This window comes from Cryptomeria japonica, chromosome 8, assembly GCF_030272615.1.
Source record: "Cryptomeria japonica chromosome 8, Sugi_1.0, whole genome shotgun sequence".
Taxonomy (NCBI): domain Eukaryota; kingdom Viridiplantae; phylum Streptophyta; class Pinopsida; order Cupressales; family Cupressaceae; genus Cryptomeria; species Cryptomeria japonica.
The window spans coordinates 457,211,893-457,236,851 of record NC_081412.1 but is presented as its reverse complement, the minus strand read 5'-3'; the positions used below and the strand labels follow the sequence as shown (position 1 = coordinate 457,236,851).

At 34.2% G+C, this 24,959-nt stretch overlaps 1 protein-coding gene and 1 non-coding gene across 2 annotated transcripts; one reads left to right on the top strand and one right to left on the bottom strand.

Annotated features, from left to right (window-relative positions):
* The first annotated feature begins 2,711 nt into the window (after positions 1-2,711).
* On the top strand, positions 2,712-2,784 carry TRNAF-GAA (transfer RNA phenylalanine (anticodon GAA)). Its single transcript has one exon. It is a non-coding gene; the product is annotated as a tRNA-Phe (tRNA).
* A 1,904-nt stretch (positions 2,785-4,688) lies between these two features.
* On the bottom strand, positions 4,689-5,570 carry LOC131857720 (uncharacterized). The gene is made up of 2 exons (XM_059210427.1): positions 5,300-5,570; positions 4,689-5,155 (listed from the first exon to the last, which is right to left on the bottom strand). The coding sequence occupies exons 1-2, from the start codon at positions 5,568-5,570 to the stop codon at positions 4,689-4,691; spliced, it is 738 nt and encodes a 245-aa protein (XP_059066410.1).
* Between the last annotated feature and the right edge of the window lie 19,389 nt (positions 5,571-24,959).

Below are 24,959 nucleotides of genomic sequence, written 5' to 3'. Positions count from 1 at the left end.
ATGTATGCATGTTCTCCTGCAACAACTGTTTGTATTAATGAATATTAAGTTAGTACAAACTTGAGTAAAAGGTTTTTAATTCTGTTTAATGGGTCGGTAACTGATTCACCTCCCCCCTCTCAGTCATCAGTAGGGACCAACATCTCTATCTATTCTTTTGTCTCTCATCTTCTCCTGTTGTCCCCTTTGCAGGTGTCTCAATCCAGTTCTTCCTCTCCCTCTCCATCTGCCCATCCCTCCTTACCCTTATCTCTCTCTCTCCATTGTTTAGGTTACCGTTTCCTCCCATTTCCCATCTCAATCCTCTCTCTTCCCACCCAAATTTCTCACCTCTCTCTCTTGCTCTAGGTCTCTCAACTCTCTATTTTCCCCCCTCTCATTCTCTTGCTCCCTATTTACTTCACTATCCCTTCCCCTTACACCTATCCCTCTCTCACTCTCTCTCTCTCTCTCTCTCTCTCTCTCTCTCTCCTTCCATCCTTACTGACATCTCTCTCTATCTCTCTTTCTATTTCTATTTTTTTGTCTCTTCTCTTCTCCCTTCATCCTCTCTATAGGTCTTTCACTGCCTTTCTTCCTCTCCCTCTCTATCTCCCCATCCCTACTTACCCTCCTCTGTCTCTGTCTTTATCTCTGTCTCTCTCTCATCTAGTTCATCTTTTTCTGCCATCCTCTTTCTCTCTATCCCCCCTCTATAGGTTTCTTCCTCTATACCTATCCAATTCTCTATTTCTCCATCCTTATCTCATTAACCACCTCTATCTATCCCCCTCCATGTATCTCACCCATCTCTCTCTCTTTTTAGTTCTCTCACCTCTCTATTTGGCCCCCTCTAGTCATCTCACTCACTATACACCTTTGTATCCCTCCCCACTTGCCCTTATCCCTTTATGAACATTCTCCTCCTCTTATCTATCCCTGCACCCCTCTATTTCCTCTTTCCCTAGGTCTCTCACTCTTGAGCTATGTCTATCTCTTCCTCCATCCCCCCCTCTCTCTCTATTTTATTTTGTCTCTCCTCTTCTCCCTCCCTCCCTCCCTCCCCTCTATAGGTCTCTCCCTCTCTTTCTTCCTCTCCCTCTCTATCTCGCTATCCTCCCATCTCTCTCTCTCTCTCTCTCTCTCTCTCTCTCTCTCTCTCTCTCTCTCTCTCTTTCACCATCTTTCTCTCTCCATCCCTCTCAATGTATCTCACCCCTTTCTCTCCCCCTCTAGGTCTCTACACCTCGATATCCCTCCCTCCTTACCCCTATCTCTTTATGACCTCTTTCCCCCTCTTCTCTGTGCCATTACCTCTCCTCTCTCTATTCTCTTTCTCTCATCTTCTCCCTCCCTCCCCTCTGTAGATCTATGCTTCCCTTTCTTCCTCTCCCTCTTTCACTTTTCTTCTCTCTTACAATTCACTTTCTTTGCCCCTTTCTCTTTTACACTTATCCCTAATGAGCTCTTCTTTCACAAATTATTAAAGATTAAAATTTTTCAATAGAGATCATTTGGCTTGCACCAAATTTGGTGCTAGCGAAATATGGCTAGCATTAAAATTAGTGCTCACCAAATAGCTTGCACTAAAAAATTCTAAAAAGGGCCATTTCACCCATGATTTAGGCCCACATTCTCTGGTTCTCTCTACTTTCTACTCTAATTATGACAAAGAAATGTCTTTTTATGTTGTTGGCATTTTGCAGAAGCATATTTTGTAATTTTCATCACTATTTGACCACCTTTTTGTTCGTTGGATAAGGTAGAAGACAAAAATTTGAAGTTTTTAAATCAATTTTTATTATATGAAGTAATATTCTCATGTTCTTAGAATTGAAATGTTCATTATGAGTTTTTTGGTTTAAATTTGACAATGTAGACTTTTTCTTATCAACATTTTTACTAGTCCTATTAGACTTACATAGGATACAACCATTTCAATGCAAGTGATCCTTGATTACATACGAGAGAATGAATGAAAGTGAAAGTTGAAAACCTTAAAAAAATTGCCCTCAATCAATTTTTTTTTAAATTTATTTATTTATTTATTTTTTCTGTTAGGATAATTGACTAAAGCAATAATGAGGAGAGTAAAGTAAAGAATAGAGGCATAACTCATGCAAGGTGATCCATCTGAAATATCTCAGGCTGATTATACTAATGAACCAAAGATTAGATTCTAGAAATCTCAAGGCATACATCATGCTAACTCTTTAATGATATTAATTTATGTTTAATTAGATCAACATTATCTATTACCAAATCAATTTCATACTAATATTAATGTTACCAATCCCATTTTCAAGTCCCTTAAAATAGTGTTTCTAAAAGTTAATGTAAATTTCCATAGGAACACTTTATTGTAAGAAATAGTGAATATATATAGCGAAGGAATGTAGTAGTGTATATCTCCACGTAGTAATTGATTCACAACAAAAAGCTTTTATATCACAACCAATCCAATTCTAATTCAAAAATGTGTCGATGCTTTCCTCGTCTTTGAAGGTTGCCTCCAACATCATGTTGTAATGTGACCTATATAGTACATAATGTTGATGTGTTTCAAAGGATATATATGTGCGAATGAAATGTGCCTTTCCTATTATAACTGGACCCCATTATTGTTGGTGTTGGCGTTATGCGCATCCTCTGTGTAGAGCAAGCCTCCAAAATAGACCTAGGCAGTGCAAAACGGACCCTACCTTATTCTAACTGATTTTAGATATATTACAGCGGGGATAGCTCAGTTGGGAGAGCGTCAGACTGAAGATCTGAAAGTCGTGTGTTCGATCCACGCTCACCGCATATCTTCGTTGGGACACTTTCAGAATATCAAAGATATTAAGGCAAATTCCCTTGAGCGAGGGTGAGATTTGAACTTTTTTATTTTTATTTTTATGTGTATAGATGTATTTATGCTGTGTTTGGTAGATAAAGATTATTTATATGAATATCAAATTATCAATCATAATTTATAACAATTTATAAGTGTCTTTATCAATTTATAACAATTTCATTGATTTAGTAATTTAGTTTTTAAAAAGAAATAGATTAATAAGAACATTTTTCAAGTATAATAGCAATATCAATAACGAATTTAATTTGTTAACATTTTATTGAGTAATATATCTTGATGTAAGACTATTGTCTCAAAACAATAGATATATTGAGTAATCTATGTCATTATCTATTTGCATTTTTTTTCAAGATTAAACTTTTCCTTCTCTTTTTAACATTTTTAATAGAAAACATATGAAAAACTTAACATTCTCTAATTTATTAATCGCTTCCATCTCTTGCCATGGACATGTAGATGTAAAAGCACAAATCTAGAGCACAATAATAATTTTAAAAAATCTACCATGTATCTAAAATTTGACATTCTTTTTAAACTAGCATATATATATAGAAATATATATAAAGAAAGTCGAGAGATATCGAGGCTTTCATTTCATAAAGTTATATTTAAAGTTAAAAAAGGAAATGAAAGCCTCGATATCTCTCGGCTTTCTTTATATATATTTCTCTATATATGCTAGTAGCATCCGGAGGGGCAATTGGAAATAAATTAAATTATAAAATGTTTAATAATTTATAAGTACAATATTTTACGTTATATTAATTATTTAATTGTTGAATAACTTATAATTCAAATAATTTATTTGTATGTTATTTAGTTTTATGATTATGCTTTTATTTCGTTGAGGTTTATCATTTCAATTTATGTGGTCAATATGGCTGAGTTTACATATTTGTTAGGATTATGGGTAAATTTGGTTCAAGGGCTAGGTATAAGGCTCAATTTGGTTTAGGGTTAGAACTTGGTTTAGAGTTTAGTTAGTTTTAAGTTTTTTGAATTTTCATTCTACTGTCAGGCTTAGGATTCAATAATGTATAGTGTGTAGGTTTTGAAAATGCTTTAATTTAGGTTAGGGTTCAATTTGGTATAGTGTTCAAGTACGTTTAGAGGTATGTTAGAATTTTTTTTTTGGTGTAGGGTTAGATCATTCAATTTTATATAGTGTTCAATAAGGAAAGCGACTATTATTTGTGTGAATAATTAAATTATATGTAAAGATGTATAATGGAAAGCGACTATTATTTGTGTTGTAATTAAATTAGTAACAATATAGTATTGCATGGTAGTTATTGCATAAACAAATAGAATGATAGAAAAGGAATCCAGATAACTACTTAATCCAATACAGTATGCAAATTAAATGTTGATCACATGAAACAATGAATGTTTATGAAAAAGTATTACATGAATTTATTTCTAAATCTTTCAATCTACTTTCTTCATCTTTTCTCTTTGCAAGTTGTTTTCCCTTTTTCATTTTTTCATAACGCTCATATGTGAACGGTGGCATTATTCTCAATCCTTGCAAGGACTTTACATGAGATATAGCTACAAATGTCAGTCTTGTTCTTTCAGTTGGTCCTACATCAACTGTGGCTTTTGCAAGTGTCAAACCTTGCGACTTGTGTATTGTTAATGCCCAAGCCAGTCTCAATGGTATTTGAACTGTAGAACCTCTTTGTCTTATACTGATGGGAACTGTTTGTGGATTGTGATCATTGAACGGAAATCCAGAGTAGTTATCAAACTTAACCATTACATATGATGGTGGTTCTGGTGGCATACTTCCAGGTTTGTATACAATCTTTTGAATATAACCTAACGCTCCATTTACAAGACCCGCTTCAATCTAGAGATTAGAAGTTAGCATAACTCTTGCATTTTTGCTAATCAATAACTCCATATCGAGCTCGTCATGAGAACTTCCATCGGTTGCATTAACAGTTCCAAGTTTTTTTGCAATGCTACATGCAACAGGTTGTTTGAGAGAATATAATTTTTTCCTGTTATGATTCTGAACATTATCATTTATGGAGAACAAATGAACATCATTTTCAAAGGCTTCATTGATTGTTGAACTCATATTACTACTTGTTCTTGACATGAGCATCTTCCAGTCATCAATTGTAGGTTGTGCTTCTCTCAAGTTTGTCAACAGTTGATGAAATTGAATCTGTTCAACGTCTTCTCCATCTTGTCTAAAAACTTTGTCTAAGGTAACCACAATTTTTAAGTCCTTCCATAGAATCTTTGCTCGTCTTCTGCTCTCATATGCTGGTTTGTCTTTGACGGGAGGTAGCTGACCCAGGTCTCCAACTAAAATGATTGAAATACTTGAAAATAATATAGAAACATAATTGTAAATGTTATATAATGAAAACATGGAAATGTAATACGTGGATATTACATTTTTTTACATTCTGAAAAGCTTTTTATAATTCATGGCAATTACAAACATACCTGCAAATGTTAGATCTGAATTTTGTGGGAATGCTTGACGAAGACAGGAATCGATGTTCTCAAGTAACTTCTCTCCAATGAAGCTCATTTCATCAATCAATATATACTTCACATGTGATAGTTCTTCTTGGAAAGTTGTTAGCCTTGTTCCTTCTAATTGAGCAAAATCTTTTATTGGAATTCTCAACTTGGAATGAATAGTCGATGCTCCTACGTTGAATGTTGCTACTCCAGTTGGTGCAGGCAGTAGAAGGGGAGATTGATTAGGCATTGCCGACTTTCACTAATCACACCAATTAGGTAGGACTTTCCTGTTCCTGCTGTTCCTTGAATTATCATATACAATGGCATCCTATTTTCATTCATATGGTAATGTGACATAATTATGTTCAATGCTTTCTCTTGTTTCTCACTCAAGCTTGCATAATTGATATATTATGGTATATCATCATGTATAATGCATCTATTCTCTCTCATTGTTTCTATGAAATTGATTGCGTGAGTTGTGTATTCATCACTTTGATATTCGTTAGACCAATTTGTTTGTCTGTCAATATCCCTTCTTCCCAACATATCTATTTTGGAGAGTTGCATTACATCACAATGATGTAGCCTAGATATGATTTCCCATTCATGCTCTGTCATGTTTTCTTGAATGATGCCATCATCTTCAATTTCTGAATCAGTAATATTTTCATTGTTTTTTGTAGTTATTGTTCACTCCAAATGCCAAGGGGTATAATTGAGAGACTCCTAGTTTGATATTATAGTGTCATTGTTGTCACCTATATCTCTTTCGATGGCACGAAATGGCTTGTATAATAACAATTCTGAGAAACAGAATTCAAGAAATTTATCTGATCCATGTGAAGGAATGGATACAAACATTGGAAACACTCTGACAATAGTTTCTCTTTCCATAGGTTCCCATTTGTTATCTCTTCTCCGCCAAGGATTATACATCCATGATCTTGCTGCATCAATAAGTGTGATAGCTTCCATTGAGTATGGTCGTGTCCTATATCCATCAATGAATGATTTCATTTGTTCTTCATTGTTATCTTCATCACTTATAGTAACGGGTTTGAATACTTCATGTGAAACATTGAGATTAACAAATCTTCTACTACTTTCAACCAAGGGGAGTTCTAAGAGCATGTGGCATGTTTCTTGAGCTCCAACATCTCTTTCTATAATAGTTTCAGTCAAGAGATTCCTATATGCCTTTGCTGCTAGGTCATCTGGGTTTTCTATATTTGAAAGACGAAACAACATTTGATGGTAGGTTTCTGAGCTCTTTTCTGTTTTTGCTGCATACTTTGTAATGTACTTTATCACTGCATGTTTTGAGAGAACCGGTTTCCAATCTATATTAGCTCTCCACAGTTATAGTATGTAGCGATTGTGTGAATTTACTCTGTCATCATTTCTTGTTGGCTCAAATTTCTTTTCACTACTTTGTATGTCTTGATATAATTTTGATCCATGTATATTTAAGGCCCAGGGTGCATTGTATCTGCAAATTTTTTTGTAAATATTTTTTAGCATTTTTTTTCAAACGTTTACATTACATGTATATAGAAAATTATTTATTATACAATAGCTACCTGCAAACCATTCTTCCTTGTTTCTTTCTTAAACATGCACCCTCTCTACACATTGTATGTCTTTGTACTGTGTTTAGAATTTCTTCATAATCTTTATCAATATCTGTCTCGGCAAGTTGTCTTGTGCTTTTTAGACATGGGTGTTGTGCAAAGTTTTGGAATGCCTACAATAGTAAATGTGTACGCATTAGTTTTCTATGTTAAAAAGCTAACATTTAGATTGGATTACATAAGTTACGATTGAAACTCATTGTAATGATACCTGTATGTTTTGTTGATGAACATCTATTCTTGGATTCCATGCATGAGCAATGCCATGGAAATATCTTTCAGCAATCTTTATGTCTTGTTCATTAGACCAATCTATACTATCCATATTTGGTGCTCCATTTATCCATAGAAAACCATGCACATGTGGTGATCCTCTATGTTGCCATTCATATCTGCACCAATACTCTTCAACATTAAATCTATGTTGTAGTATTTCTTTTCTAAATATATAATGTCTTAAGTGCACATAGTGGGCAACTATATGAGGGTAGTTGATCACATTTTGTTTCCTCCAGATTTGAGCTTCACGTGGATTTGTTGGAGCTATTCCTGGCATCAGTGCATGTAAATCTGGCCAATACAAGTCCGCAGCACTAAGTGTAAAGAATATTGTTGGCGTTTCGATTTGATGTAGCATGTCAGATAGTTTTGCTCTACATTTTGTCCAATATGATCTGGTTCCTCGCAATGTTGTTCCAAATCACATCAATTTATCAGCCAGCCGTGAGTTTGGCAAGTTCTGCATATGTTCACGCAATTCGTTTATTGTGATAGGCAACTCTCGAAGGTTCCTTTTTGCAAAAACAACAGTTGAATTTTGTGCTTTGTGCCTCATTATCATGTTCATTATGTAATATCGAAACCTTGGGTGTTTGCCAAAGCGGTGGTCCCTATGGCAAAGCAATGCTTCATAAACTCATGTAAGTGTACTTGTCTTATTCTTGGTTCTAACCAATCACACCTACCATCAACAAATAGAGTTGGAAATGCCATGTCAAGTAAACCTACTGTTGTGTATTCATTGATTGGAGATACACCAATTGTAGGCCAATCAATCAATGTGGGAGGATCTGCATTTGGATTATTCACCCATGCCTGGATTAGTTCCATTTCTCTTTGCACGTTAGGTGGTTTTGAGGCCATTGATGTTGTGTGATCTATGATATTACAATCATCTGTTTCTACAATTGGACCCACAAATACTATTTGGTTTGAGTCAGAATCAAATTCCATATGCAGAGTCCTTATTTTGTCAAAGATATTTGCATTACAATCTCTGTCCAAATCATGTAGAGCATTATGATCAATTGTAACACCTGAATAAAACTTGTCATGCTCAATTTTGTATTTTAATGCTTTGTAGACATGCTCTCTATTTACTGTAAAGTTGTAATTTGTGTCACGTTGATCCTTTCTTCAAACAATGATTATTGGCAAGTCTTTGATTGGATGTGGCAGAATATTGGAAATTCATTCAATATTTTGTGAAAAACTTATTGTGTGTCCTTTATACCTATATTGTCCACCTATTGCATGTGTGACTTGTAGAATCGGACTTACACGTGCAATCAATATTTCTTCTACTTGTGTAAGGTTAGCAAGTTTGTGTGGCTGTGGTCCTGGATCCATATTGTTCGGCAAAGAGAATCTATTATTTCCTCGTTCTTGATGACACCTACCACATACAGGACCTTGCAAAGTGCGATACACTTTTATGCCAAGGTAACATTCTTGACATATATAGCACATTGTTGGAGAAACAAATTTGTCTATTTGGTGTCAAAATTGAAGTTGAATATCTTTCAAATTGTTTATTTGAATTCCATTAGGATTTCCTATATTTTGGACATTATTTACCATTCCTACATTTCTTTTAGGTAGAGGAATTTGTTGAGTATTTTGAGGTATATAGTCAACAGATGCAGATTCTTCATTATGATAATTCATTTGATTGTCTATATGCGATTGAGATCGTTGTATTGCATATGATTGTTGAGGAACTTGTTGTGTATCCTCTCTCTGATAATGAGTTTGTTGTTGACGAGTTTGTTGATAACCACTTCCAATTCTATTAAAGCCTTCTCTATTGGGAGCTTCCAATTCTTGTATTGCTACTTTTGCTCTACATCTACGAAAGCTGTCCCTTTCAATCACATTGCGTCTTTGTCTTTGTTCCTCCCTGTCAACATCTGTCATGTGTTCACGTTGTCTTCTACGATATTCTCTTTGATAATCCCTCCGATATTGCCTCCGTTGTTCCTTTGATTCAAAATTCATTCTTTGTCGTGGCATCACTACAACAAATTTTAGATTTCAAAACACTTAATAAATGCATTTTATTTCAAAAAATACTAATATTGTAGATTGAATCTGAATACATTGAAAAGTAGAAAGAAAAGTTGTCAACACTAACCATTTTAGTTGAATGTTAATATATTAATGTACAATGTTGTAAATGGATACAATTTAATTTGGTTTCTTGATCAATTACTTTCTAGGGTAGGGTTGCTTAAAGGCAAAGGGTTTAATTGGGAGTACAAGAATTAATATTAATTTCAGAATTTTTTTTTAATATATTATTAACAATTTTGTTTATTAGTTCAATATTCAATTTTTTTGAGAATGTTTCAGAAATTTGTTAATAGTAAAACTTATAATGTCATGAACATTAGTTTGATTAATATGGAGTTATTAATATACTCTTTAACATATATTTAATTATTCATATTATATTATTAAGAATGTCATGAATATTAGTTTGATTAATATGGAGTTATTAATATACTCTTTAACATATATTTAATTATTCATTTTATATTAGTAAGAAATTTCTGTATTTTATTAAACTAATTATCATACATTTTGTAATTTTGAAAAAAATTATATCTTTATCAATTAAACTCTTAAGAATTGGTAAGTGGACGAATATTGTTTATTAATTCAATATTAAATATTGAATACAATTAAAATTAAGATTTTATTTATAAACATTTCAATACGATTATTTGTCTTAACAATTAAATTATATGTAAAGACATATTATATAGTATTATATAGTACTAAATTATTTTTTTTACTTGATTAATTTGTATTACATCCATATGTTCAACAATGTAATTTTTTTATATTTAAATCAATTGCATATTGCCAAATTTATTAATAATAACAATAAAATATGAAAAACATTATTTGAAAAAGAAATAAACAAATTCAAAGAACATTCTAAAATTAAAAAAAAAAAAAACAGTCAAACTTTACAAACTGCCACCACCTTTACATATACTGACCATGTTCAGTTACACTATAGTTATGGTAACTATATTCAAAAAAGATATACATATTTTATTTACTTGGAAGTTTATCAAACTTTTCATAAATATTCTATTCGTTTAGGAAAAAGAAGAATCCTTCCTTGATCTGAGGGACATGCTCTCCTTTGAATACAATTCATCTTCAACTTGTTCCCGAAAGAATTGGTCTAGAGCTCCTGTTTTGAAATGCAAGTATTCGATCATTTCTTGGATTTCGCGCATTTGGTCGAGATCACGCTGTTGTATGCCATAGACTCCTATGGCAATATCTTCAAGGTCATTTAAAATACCACGAATGTGTTGGTCAATGGACTCAACAGCTCTGTCCATTACAGATTCAATGTGATTGTTGGAGCCACTCGAATCTGCAGGAGTGGGGGCTTGAACAGATTTGTTGGAGCCACTCAAATCTATAGGAGTGGGGGTGTCAACAGGTTTGTTGCTTTCTGCTCGAACAAAAGTTGGGGATTGATTTATGTTATTGATTTCAACATTGGTATTTTCATTGACAAATACTTCTTCATAAGAATTCGCATCCATAGTCTATAAAAAAATATATGCATATTAAATAAAAGATAAAGTAGACATAATTCCTTAAGAGAAAAACTGAAACTGAAAAATGTCTGCAATACGTAAACAGTTAATTCTGAACCTTCATCTTATGAAATTGGTCTCTGATATATACATGCAGTGAGAGATATGGTTATATTTTAATGTTCAGTCAAGCTCTAAATAAAATTAAACCTGTGATAGTCCAGCGAAAAAATACCATTGTAGTCGATTTAAAGTAGATAATTGTGAAATTCATTTTAATTTTTAAAATAATGTATGATTTTCACCTTTGAAAACTATATATGAAAGTATATACAGTAGACAAAATGCATAAAAATATATAATGAATTTAATCTAAAAGTAAAGCCATATATTAATACATATAAAAAAAGAGAATGCGAAATAAAAGAATTCTAAAACTATATGAGATACTAAGCTTAGGGGTTCCTCTTTTAAATTTAGATAAAAATAGTTTCAGTTTGCTATTTCAAACATGCATGCAAGATGTGGAATCCTAAACATAACAGAAGAAATTATTATTCTCCCCCAAATTGAAAAAAAAAGTTACCACTGTAAATTAAAAAAAAACAAAAAATACGTAAACCGTAAGTTCAAGATTCCATTAAAACCAATAAAAACTATAAGCCTAGAAAGAATTAATTGTGACAAATAATTAATGTTAAAATTTTGAATTCAGTAATGATAATAAATTTAAGATTTGAATTCATACAAACATGCATGCAAGATGCGGAATCATAAACATAACAAAAGAAATTATTATTCCCCCAGAAATTGCCTAAAAAAAGTTACCATTGTAAATTACAAAAAAAACCAAAAATATGTAAACCGTAAATTCAAGGTTCCATTAAAACCAATAAAAACAGAAGAACAAATAAGAAAATATTCTGCAAAAAAATTCATACTATAAAAACAGGTGTACTCAAATGTAGTTAAATACAAAATTTGCAATCGCTTAAACAGCATAAATTTTTTTATGTACCTTTCAAACAGAGCTACAATGATACCACCCATGAATATTAATTCAAAGTTCTGGATTGAGCAATATCTTATTTGTTTGTATTGACGAAACGATTCAACATATATTTTCTGTCACTGTTGTTAGTTAACAGTGAAACCGCTCAACATATAAAATCGTCTCCTTAATCTCAGGAAATAACTAATTCAATCACAATCATTGATTATTTTAAACATTAAAATGAATTGCACAATTATCTACTTTAAATCGACACCATCCATTTTGAGTACACGGATGGCTGACATCCATATTGTGATTGTAGGGAAGCCTCTTGGCTTAATAATAGTCATGTTATCTGGCAAAAAGTTAGTTGTATATTTTAACATTGCATTCTTTTAAATAGCAGGATAAATGATTAGATAAATTTATATTCTAGTGAACATAATTCTTTAATACAACAATATAATTTTTCAAATCAATTTTTAAATTAAAAATAATAATTTAATTCTCGAAACATAATAAGCACTTTGAATTTGAATTTTTATATCAATAATAGTAAATAAATTATAATTTCAGGTATAATTTTTAAGGGTTGAAAGAGCACAACCAAGAATGAATCAAGAGAATATCCAAATCCCTAACCTAGTCTCCAATAGATCACACAATCTAGCCCCTTAATCTACATTAGAGCAATTCTAACATAAGAAATACAAATCTTTTATATATTCCAATCCTGCAAAGATTTTTTAGGTGAGAAACCATTACCTAGAGTACTTCCCTTTACCCCTTTTCTAGAAAAGAAAACTGAAAGGTGGAACCTCTATTTATAGAATGGTTTTCTATCACCACATTTATATAAGAGCTATGAGATGGAAGCACAAATTCAGCCATAAGAACCATGATATACTATGTGAATGCATCATGAGGAGAAGAAACATTAAGTGATCTAAGAAAAATTATTAAACTTAAATTATTTAAATTATTAAAGTTATTTTAATATAAAAATTTAAATACTAATATTATTAAATTATTAATTAAAATAAGCATTAATTTAATAACTTAATATAAATTTAAATTTAATAAATATTAAAAATTTTAAAGTCATTAAATTTAATAAAGCTTTTAAAGTTATTAAATTTAAGAAATTTAATAAATTAATTAAATTCATGAAATTTTATGAAAATCACTAAATTTATTAAAGTTACATTTAATAAAATTGATAAATTTAATTTAATATATTCAAATTATTTTCTTCAAATTATTAAATAATTTTAATATGAAATTAATGAAAGGTTTTAAATAAATTTAATATTAAATTTATGGGAGTTATTAAAGAAATTTATAAAAGTTACAAATAAACTTAAATATTTCAAAGATATTAAAAAAGTTCAATTTTTTAAAGTTATTAAATAATAAAGTTAATTAAGGTAATAACTATTCCATTATTAACAACTCAATATTTCAACAATTTAACTTTATTATGAAAAGATTGGAATTTGAGTCTGGAGGCTCTGCAACTTTCATGTGCACGAAGGGCGTTGAACGTGTGCATAGGCATCTCGACCTCTAATGTGGAGGAGTGCAAGTGACCTCCTCCACATAGGTAAGTACCCTCTCCCCTCTCTGTTCATTTGCGTTTATTTCTCTTCATTTCTCTCGCAGTCATCCAATTTTTTCATCTACATTTTTATTTGGTATATGCAAGCCTTCACACATTTGGGTATTAATGATGAATGAGTCAAATGGAGGCCCTCCTACTAAGGGCACGACTCCAATTAAATTTTTTAAGTCTTCTCTCATCGACTCGAATGTCTCTTCTATCTTTGACGCTACGAAGTTTGATTCTAAGGTTTCATCTGCACATTCATTCAGGTATTGATGGATTTGGTGGAGAGGAAGGTAAGGACCCAACCCCTCTGTCTCTACCCTCTTTGTGACTCTTAATTTTGCAATGTTAGATGCTGTCAACAATGAAAAGAGGACACTAAAAGACATTACTATTTTTTTAGTGGCCACAAACATAACCAACCGTCCAAGCCACAAGTTTATGGACGAATGGTTAAAGAATATCTAGATTAAAAAATTAGGATTGCAATTTTCATTATGTCACATGATTCAGAGAGGTTTATTTGTTATCTTCTTTAGGGATGCTAAATCTCGAGAGCAAGTCGTTATTGAGCAATTCTGGTTAATTGACAAATGTACCTTTAGGGACATTAAATGGTCTCCTGAAGTGGCTAATGATGAGATCTTGGCACTCTCTTGCCCTAGATGGATCATTGTCAGAAATTTTCTTCCCTTGTTTTGGAAATTCATCTCACAGCTTCTCGAACCAATGGGTAGGGTCATAAAAAATCAATTAGTCCCCCTCTCTGGTTCCTAATCTTGATGCTTGGGTTCTCATCGTCATGGACCCAAACCAAGATATCCCTAACTCTATTGAGATCCTTATCTATAATAACCCTGTTTACTGCTCAATTGAGGTTTTGATGCTAGGTTCATAGCAATCTTGCATCAACCAAAATCATAATTTTCCTTTTTGTTTTTCTTTCTTTGTCTCCTGGTTTTTGTTCATCGGATCTTGTGGAGTTGGATTCTACTTGAAGACTTGATCATCTTTCTTATTTCGAGACCGCATCGTACTTGGAGCTTTTTTCGGTGAGTTATCACTATCGGTTTCCATAATAGTTTCTTGTTACTGGTTGGTAGTTTCTTGTTACTAGTTTCCTGGACCTATTTGCATTTGTGATCTATTGGACCCCCTTCCGAAGCTTGTAGAGCCTTGAGCATTGATTTAGACATTCATTGGCATGTAGCCAACCTTTTTCCATGATCTAAAGTTCATCCTTTGGATTTTCTAGAGGAATCTCTTGGCAGAGGCCGACCTTGTTGGTTTTACATGTTAGGTCTTGTTCTTCAGGTTTTAATCCCTTTTTGGGCTGAATGGATCCCCTTGGATCGTATAAATAATTGTATTCAGCATTAGAATATAATGACAAGACAATCAAGTAGTTAGACTGAGTGTATAAGATAGATCTTAAGATTGAAGGTATTGATTGTGACCTATTCTATACTTTGAGCATGTTTTAGCAGGCCTGTGTGTCAATATCTGTAACCCAGTTGTACCAGTTGATTGTAATAATTTTTCAGGAAATAAAACAATTTGTTTGGCATTGCCTTCATCATATCTTTATTTTTCCATTGTGTTTACTCTTGTTAACCGGTCTGGATTTACCTATTTGACGTCCCTCCTAACCTTGACTACTTCAAGTGGTATGAGAGAGAGTGATCATTTCAAAGGTTGCATGTTCTGAGATTTTATTGTAGAGTGGTCGATTGTGGATCCGACCTGCAGTTGCAGAGGACTAGTGCAAACGATGGTGCGAAGAGGAACTAGGAATGGTGGAACACATGGTAATGAAGACCCCATTGTGATGGAAATGTTGCTAGGGATAGCAATCCATTTGGAAGCCATGGAGACAGCCCAGAGAAGAGGCCGACACATAGAAGATGTAAGTGAAGATGAAGGAGAGGAAGCCTCGACAAAACAAGTAAACTCACCGGTGGTTGATCCGGACGATGAAAATTTTTTGAGGGTTTTGAGTAGGGTGAATACTAAACCTCATTTTACCCCACTAAAATATGATTGGAAGTTGGATTCAGATGAATTAATGGATTGGATCTTAGAGATGGAGAAATATTTTAATTTTGAAAACACTAGAGAAGAAAGGAAGGTGAAATATGCCTGTACCCAATTGAAAGGTCATGCATCTATTTGGTGGGAGCATTTTCAAGTTGTTAGACAAAGAAGAGGTAAAGAGAATTTCAAGACCTAGGATCAAATGATTGCTAAGTTGAAATCAAAATTTATGCTAGCTGATTATCAAGTGAACTTGTTCCAGTAATTGCAGAATTTGAGATAGAAGGAATCTAGTGTGAAGGAATACACCGAAGCATTTTACAAGTTGAACATCAAATCCAGACATGTTGATGATGAAATTGAACAACTTTCAAGATATTTGAATGGATTGTGGGTGTCTATAAAAGATTAGTTTAGTTTGATCAAATTAGAGAGTTTTGAAGAGGCTTATCAGTATGCCCTAAAGGCAAAAGAGAAGGTAAACAAAAGACATATACCAGAGATAGAGGAACCAGTATAGACCAGAACAAGGACAAGGAAGTGAACAAAGAAGATAATTCATACTAGAAAGATGATAAAAATTTCTACCAGAGAAGAGAACCGGATGGCTACCAGAATGAGAATTTGGAAGACAACACAAGAGAGCATTTAGAGGAACTTACTTCAAGTGTGGAGAAGGATATCATTATTTCGAGTGTAAGAAAACAAAGAATAATAGAACAGTAGCAGTGGTGGAAGAAAACCCCACCGGATTAGAGAATAAACTAGAAGATGGAGAACTGTTCATGATGAGGAGAGCTTTGTGTCATACCAGGAGAGATTAAGAGCCCTTGCAAAAAAAAATTTTGTTCAAGACCAGATGTAAGGTATCTGGTAAGTGTTGTAAAGCTGTCATTTGCTTATGGTAAAAATAGAAACAACAATATTGAAAGACTAAATGAATTCAACCACAAAAACCTAGCTTGACAACAACAAAGATCCACCATAACATATGAAGATTACCTAAGACAAATGCAAATCAACAAAATAAAAAAGATGATACCATCACATGTCCAATAGGGTTTGAATGTCCATTCCTCCTATCTCCATTGATCTTGCTTGATATATTTTCTCTCAGATTTTATGCGTGCACAAGAGCTCAACAAAGAATGGAAATGTGGTTGCAAGTAGGCTTGATTGCATCTGAAAGTTCAAATGCTAATCTAGGAGATTAGAATGCATAGGAGTGCTTAGGAGATTAGGGTTGATAATGAAAGAAGCATCCTATATAGAAGACACTTTAGAAATGAAGGTATAAGATTAAGAGGTGTAAAAGATAAATGGTTGGCTAAGATTAGAGGGTAGGTAGAAGAAATAAGAAAATAATGAGAGGGTATATAGTGTAGAAATTAAGAGATGAATGACATGTGTCATGGGTAGAAAAGGCTAATGAATTAATTAAATAAATAAAGATTTATTAATTAATAGAAGAAATGGGATCAATTAAATAAATAAAATATTTATTTAATTTAGGAAAAGGACAATTTAAATAAATAAAAGTATTTATTTAAATGACAAATAAGGCTAGAAAAGGATAAATTAATTAATTAAATAAATGAAGATTTATTTAATTAATAGATGAATTAGGATAAAATAATTAAATAAATAAAATTATTTATTTAATTAGATAGGATAATTTTAGGTGTCCACATTTCGCCCCTCTTTGAGACAATGCAGCTTGTCGTGCTGTTTCAAACAAGATAAGATGAATGGATACAAAGTTGCCCCAAGACAGGAATGATATGCGCCCTCAAGAGATTGGATGAAAATGTCTGAAAAGATCGCAAAAAATCTCTTGATAAGAAAGAAAGGCTAGAAAGGACTGAAAAGATAGGATAGAGTTACAGAGTCACAGGATAAAGAAGACTGACTTGAGAGACTAGGGCTAGGGTAGTCTATAAGATAGACTATGAGGGAAAACATCCTCATTATCATCCACACACCTAAGAGATCAAAGTGCAGAGAGAGCAGAGAGAAGTCAACAACAATGGCATTGGTGCACAGATTCGATGACATTCGCTGATATCAGAGGCCAGGAGATGCAAGAGATCTGGTGAGTACTACAAAACCTCTTTGTACCTTGGTGCATTAATTATTGTCATAAATGCATGTTAGGCAGGGAAATAAATGCATATTAGGTATGCTCCAAAAAATGTCAAGCAGGTCAAAAGATGGGAAGGCGCATCTATGTTGGTGCCAGTCACGTCTGGGTAGGTTAGGTGCATCTGTGTCAAGTCTAAGTGCATCTATGATTTTAAAAGTGTCTATGTCCAATGTGAGTGATTTTGCGAAGTGCAGGCATGTCTATGTAGGCTAGGCATGTCTGTTCAGAACAAAGGCACGTTTGTGTGTTTCCGTCGCATATGTGAAATGCAGAAATGTTTGTGAAGTATGTAAGCGCATTTGTGTCATGATTGCGTATTTATGTCTTCAAGGTTGAATCGAGAGTTCTATAATGAACATACATTATCGATTGGATAAGCTACTAAGAGGATACACTCAAATAGGTCCTCTAGGGAAGACTAGGATAGTAAATAGGGCTAGGATTGACAATTCTATGATAGAACATATGTTGCCAATTAGGAAACAACTCAAAATGATACACTCAAGCACAAGCCCTAAGATAGGATAGATCAAGGCACTTTGTGATGAATAGGGAGTACCATAAGAAATTGGCAATTATGTGATAGAAAATGTGTGGTCAATTGGATTACGCTAAAATTGATAATATTGTGATAGAACATACATTGTCAATTGGATAAGCTACTCAAGAGGATACACTCAAGTAGGTTCCCTAAAATATAAGATAAAAGTAGCATTTTGTGATGACACAGGGAATGCTACTAGGCTAGAGTGCCATATGATAGATATAAGCACTAGGATAAAAAGAAACACTTTGTGATGAACAGGGAGTACCACTAGGATAGAGTGCCATATGATAGATATAAGCACTAGGATAAATAGAGAAGCACTTTGTGATGAACAAGGAGTACTACTAGGATTGACATAGTTGATTTGCTTGACTGCAGGAGGACCTACCTATGCTGGAGTCATGGGATCTAGATTCCCTTCAACTCAAAGTTTACGAGTAGGCCTGACGTTTGAGGATAGAGAAGCAGTTGAGGCTATGGGCCTATGATACATTATGTACATGCCTAAGTTTTGGGCAAACATGGGGTTACTAACTGCATTAGCTAACAGATGGCACTCAGAGACTTGCACGTTTCATTTGCCGATGGGTGAGATGATAGTCACCTTGGAGGATGTGTATAGGATACTATGGATATCGATCGATGGGGAGCTGGTTCCTTATGATCAAGAGGGAGATCGGGAGGCAATAAGACAAGTGTTTCAGGATAAGGGTAGGGACATGGATAGGGACAGGAGAAGCCACTAGAGCAGCCACAGGGACAGGGTGACGAGGGAGGACAGGAGGAGGATGAGCTACTATCCTTGAGGGAGATCTGCCAAGGATAGGTAGATGAGATCTAGGATATAGAGAGGGATGTGGCTAGGCTCAAGAGGCTGCTAAGAGACACTAAGAGGGAGAGGGATCAAGCTATCCAACACTATATAAAGGCTGAGACAACACTAAGGGAAGACAGGCAGTTAGCAGAGGACACAGGGGCCAGATACACCTATGTTCTGCATGTAGGGGAGGAGATAGCTTACTACAACAATCATCTCTTTTGGGCAGGGGAGGAGATCAGTGGGCTAGGAGCTTTCAAAGACCATTGCAGACTACGACGACCACTAGAGGGAGAGAGAGGAGACATGTGTCTAGTGGTGGGGTCATGGGTCCTTCACCACCACCACCAGATAGGGGGGACAGGAGAGATGATCCTAGGGTGGGGACTTCTAGGGCTTAGACTCCATCAAGGCTAGCTGGGTCCCATGGAGGGAGTTCATCATATCCTTAGAGGGCTTCCTATGTATCAATTTTGTACCATTTTTGTATAATGATGCAGACACCTTTGGGTGATTGTAGCCATATGATTTTGACATCATTGTATCATGACACTTATAATTTTGATATATATGAGATGATTCATCCTTGCAACAGCTATATGCATGTGTACCTATGTGATTTTGCTTCTTTGTTATGCATGATTGCATATGATGCTTATGATATGGATGCAAATATGTACATGATGAAATGAAATATTTTTTTGTTCTTTTATGTTTAATATGTTATGCATATGCAAATGTAAATGTATGAAATGTAGATGAATATGATAATGCAAATAAATTTTTACATGATGAGAATGTAAAATATGCTACCATGTCTTGTGTGCAAGATGTGATGGAATTGTGATATCTATATGTATGTATAAATTGAGATATGTGATAATGCAGGTGCAAACTACATGAAATGAATATTTTTGGCATGTCATTATACCCAGTCATGTGATAGTGGGCTACATGGACTCAGGAGGGACGATGAAGGTCAATCAAGAAAGGTGGATGAAAGATAGAAGATATGGAAGTGAAAGAGCTTCTTGTGCTATTATCATCATTGAGATTTATTATGGCAAATAGGTTATGACAATCAAGGTATATATTCGACCCAGAAAGTCATTGTACCTGTTTACATGGAGATCAAACATTTGCAAACAAGAAATGCCCCGGTTCATACTAAACTCACAATGTCCTCATATCCTTCGACAAGTCATAGAATTACTAAGAGACAATCCAAAGAAAATGAAGAAAAATAGGTTATGATACCCCATCCTCGCCTTTCTAGTCAAAAACATCCTGGAGATAAAATCTCTAGTTAGAGACATCCCAAAAAAGCTAAAAGACATGTCACCAAAAGATAAAATCAAAAGAAAATCAAGACTCGACACCAACATCCACTATATTCTTCAAGTTTAGTGTCTCTTGTCACTTGTATAAGTCTATTTGATTGTGGTAACAATGTTTTCGTTCACAAAAGGATAGATAACACTAAGCCATATTGTTGTTTGAGTCTGTTGAAAGATTTGATTTGTGTAATCCCATTGTTGTTGTTGTGTCTCATCTGAAACTGACTGAATCCATGAAAATGATACTTTATTGCGGAGAAGACAAAACTTTATTGCAGATTTGTGATGCAAATGTTGCTTTATTGTGGATTGCACATGGATAGACTGAAGAAAACTGGAAGAGTACTCCTCAGAATGTGTAATGCTCTTGGTTCCACACCCATCACTAGACTTAGGATTTTCCTTAGCCACAGATAGGAGCTGATTTATTATGGATGGAAAGGGGTGAAAATGGAGGTTTATTATGAATGGATAACCAAACTTGGGTAGATCAATAACATGCCATGATGGGAATGCGCAAGTTTATTATGAATGGATAGGCTATGAGTGTCTGCGAAGTGAAAGGATGAGATTGAATCCTGAAGGAGGGAGGAGCAATGTCTCTACACATGGCGCCGATGACCCAGTTTTTAACATGGTACTTGTTTAGGGCGCCATCGAAGTGGTTTTCACCATTGGACGAATTTATTTCTCTTTAAATTTTTTTTTTTAATTTTTTTAAAATTTTTTTGTCATAAGGTGCCTATTTACCATGTTTTCACCAAGTAAGGATTTTTTTTATAAGATTTTTTTGTATTTTTTATATTTATTTTTTGAATTAGGATATTCTGAAGAGCTATGTGTAAAACCTGCGAAGGTGCATGTTATTGATAGGATCCTCCAAATGTTCTCCATCTGGTGTCGAAAGTTGATATGAACCTAATCCATAAACTATTGTGATGATGTAAGGACCAAGTGAATTTGGTTCAAACTTTCCCTTCTTCTCTCTGTCTTGCTGATTTTGGGGATTTCCTTGAGAACTAAGTCACCTACCTCAAATAGATGATGCTTAACATTATAATTGTAGTTGTGTTGTTCCTTGACTAAATGATGTGTAGCTCAAGTGATTGTCTTCCTTGATAAAGGAGCTGAGATAGAATTACTAGTGTGTGGACTACACAGTCCCATATGTGTGTCACCTAAAGAAGTTTGGGCATCCCTGATAACAAAGTCCCTTAAGGAAGCTCCATTAAAGGTCCATGATGTATCGCTAGAAGGGAAAGGATGCACAGAACAAGTGGATGGGTGATGAAGGCTTATCATTGTGAAAAGAAGTGAAAGTATCATGACATGATGGAGACTTAGGATCAACAAGTATGCTTTGTTACTTGAAATTGTAAAACTTTTGCCCCCAGTTATCTTGGTATTAGGGGTGATCATCCCTTTCTCTTTTTCTTTCATAGGATTTTTATCCTTGACTTTGATTTTTGCAGAGTCCAATAGCTTTTGATTTTGATTTGAACTAAAGGACTTTTCTTTATTTTTGACTTTTAGATTTTTCTTTTCAAAGCTTGATTTTTGATCTTGAATGAGTAAGGTCTTTTATGATTCTTTTTTATCCAAGTTTGGGAGAGGAATGGAAATGGAAGGAGTGGATGAAATGGTAAAGCTATGTGAGTTATCAAGAGGGCTGGTGATATGCTCAATGGATTCTTTGTTGGAACCATTCTTAGGACTATTGATATCAAGAGTTGTTTGCACTGCTATAGGAGATTTGCATTCAGACTTAGTAGTCTCAAAACTAGGTGGTTCACACCCAGTTCCTTGATATTGAAAATTATTTGTAGATTGTTCCTATCGACTAAATGTCTTAGGAGATAGTAGCAGTTTATCAACATGAAAGATATACTCACCACATCCCATGTCTTTAATCTTGAACTTTTCTTTGATCTCTACTTGTTTTGATGTAGAAGCTTTCAAGGATTCTAGATAAACATATGCTAAAGATGGAATAGCCTCTCGATTGTTTGGTAATTTTATTTCTAATCTAGGTCACAAATTGTTGCAATATATGAATGGGTTTGGATCAACCTTGACATTCACTTCAACTCCATTATGTGATAACTTGATACATCAATGATATGTTGAGGGAAGAACTTTCATTTCATGAATCCATGGGCGTACCAAGAGTATGTTGTATGTGAGATCTAGATCAAGGACTTGACATACCACATCCTTCGTTACTTGTCCAAGTCTAAGAGGTATGGTGACTGTGCCCTTGGATGAGCGCTCTTTGTCATCATATACCTTGATGGTAATTTTGTTTGTAGTATTCACTACTTTTTTAGAATATCCCAATTGCTTAAGAGTATTCAATATACAAATGTTAAGACCATCTCCTCCATTTATCAGGACTCATTTTATTTAGTTTTTGTGTAGGAAGGCTTCAATGTGTAAGGTACATTATGAGGCTGGCTTATGGAGGCGTCATCAAATTGAGTGAATGTAAGAGAATGTGGAATGAAAAGGCATCCGACCATGGCTTGAAACTGGTCCAGATTCAGATCAATGGGTACAAAGGTTTCTCTTAGGAATTTGTTGAGTAAGGCTTTATAGGAAGGAGAGATATGCAATAGTTCTAGGATTGAGATAAGCGCGAACATCTTCCCTAATTGTTCTACTAGGGCGTACTCAGGTTTGGTTGCTGAGGAAGCAATGTTTTTAGCTGGGGCACCTTGTAGGGTAACTTTACCTCGACAAGTTGTGACATTACATTCAGAGGTAGATTCAGCAGAATCTTTGATGCTTTTTAGGACAACTTTGTCTCTTGGGGTAGAACTTTAAGGCCTTTTGTCCTTTATGATAATGATAGATACATAATGATCCATAGAAATGTGATTAACAGTTGAATCATAGTTATAGGATGCTTTGGTATAGTTGGCTTGCTCATCTGTGGCTTTAGCTTTTCCCTTGTCATGTTTAGGGATGAAAATTTCACCTTGGATGTCTCTCAATCTCAATGTCACCTCTATCAATAAGATCATGTTTAATGTTCTTCAAGCGATGACAATTTATTGTTTTATGTCCCTTGCTCTTGTGATACTTGCAATAGTCATCGTCATTCCACCAATTTGGTTTGACCTTTGCCTCATATGGAGGATTGTCTAGGGTATGTGTAGGATCATGGTGTGCCAAAATAGGCCCTTAAGTGGCAACGAAATTTCAAAAAATCAGAGTTATGCAACTTGACATTAAAATTTGAATAAGTTGTGAAAATTATTTTTAAAATATGTAAAAAGAGACTATATAGAAAATTGAATTTAGTTTCTAAGCTACTAGTTGTTTTTTGGAAAAAAAAATCCTATTTTCAGATGAAAATTTCAAATTTCAATGCAGTGGTACTAAAATTTCAGGAAAAAAAAAAGAAGTAGACATATGTCTGACCACCCTAATCACAATAAAATCTTAATATTTTTTTACAATACTTATAATATAAGTATTAGACTCATGTCTGGATGTTACACATATTTTTTTAAATTTTTTTATAAATTAAATAATTATTTATGAAGTTTTTACTACATCTTTTCAGAAATTCAGAAACTCCTACGTTTGACCACCTTAACTTGGTCAAAACCTTATGAAATTTAATTTTTTAAATTTTTTCCCTATATTAGACAAAGCATAGGATGTGACACGTGTTTCGGTTTCAAAAAATGTTATACCTTTTGAAAGTTATGAGTGTTTTTCAATCAGTATATTAATCAGGACTATTGTTAGAATTCAATTAGAAAATAAATAATAATTATTTATTAAAGTTGAAATAAGACAAGCCTTATATTGTTGGAAAGATGGGAATGTCCTTAAAAAAACCTTTTCGTTTTATCAATTTTGGTTACAAAAAAAGTCGTCAGCCACCAGTGTAAAGTCTGGAAAATCAAGGAATACTGAAAAACACATTTTTTTAGTTGACTTTGCAGGCTTGTCACTTCCAAGCCAAATACCAAAGCATTCCCAAGCCAAAAATTGAAATTTTAAAATTTGACTACAAAAATCAGATATTGGATTTTATCGAATATCCGATTTTACTACAAAAAATTGTGGTCCCCAAAAAATTTCCCGTTGCCGCCATTTATTTGGTAAACTGCCACATGGCAGAAATCCAATATCCAATTAAATCGGATATCAGATTTTATTAGTCATATTTTAGAGAGAGAGAGAGAGAGAGAGAGAGAGAGAGGAGAGGGAGAGAGGGAGAAAGAGAGAGAGAGAGAGAGGAGGAGAGGGAGAGAGAGAAAGAGAGAGAGAGAGAGAGAGAGAGAGAGAGAGAGAGAGAGAGAGAGAGGGAGAGAGAGAGAGAGAGGAGAGGGAGGGAGGGAGGGAGGGAGAGAGAGAGGAGAGGGAGGGAGGGAGAGATAGAGAAAGAGAGAAGGAAGGGGAGAGAGAGAGAGAGAGAGAGAGAGAGAGAGAGAGAGAGAGAGAGAGAGAGAGAGAGAGAGAGGGAGAAAGAGAGAGACAATATGACCCCTAATGACACAATTTGGTGTCTTAAGGGGTCCTATGGTGTCGTTAGGGGACATATGGTGTCTTGGGACACCATAGGACCCCTTAAGACACCAAATCATGTTGTTAGGGGTCATATGGTGTCCCATGAACCCTTATGACCTCTTAGGACACCATACGACCCCTAACAACACCATAAG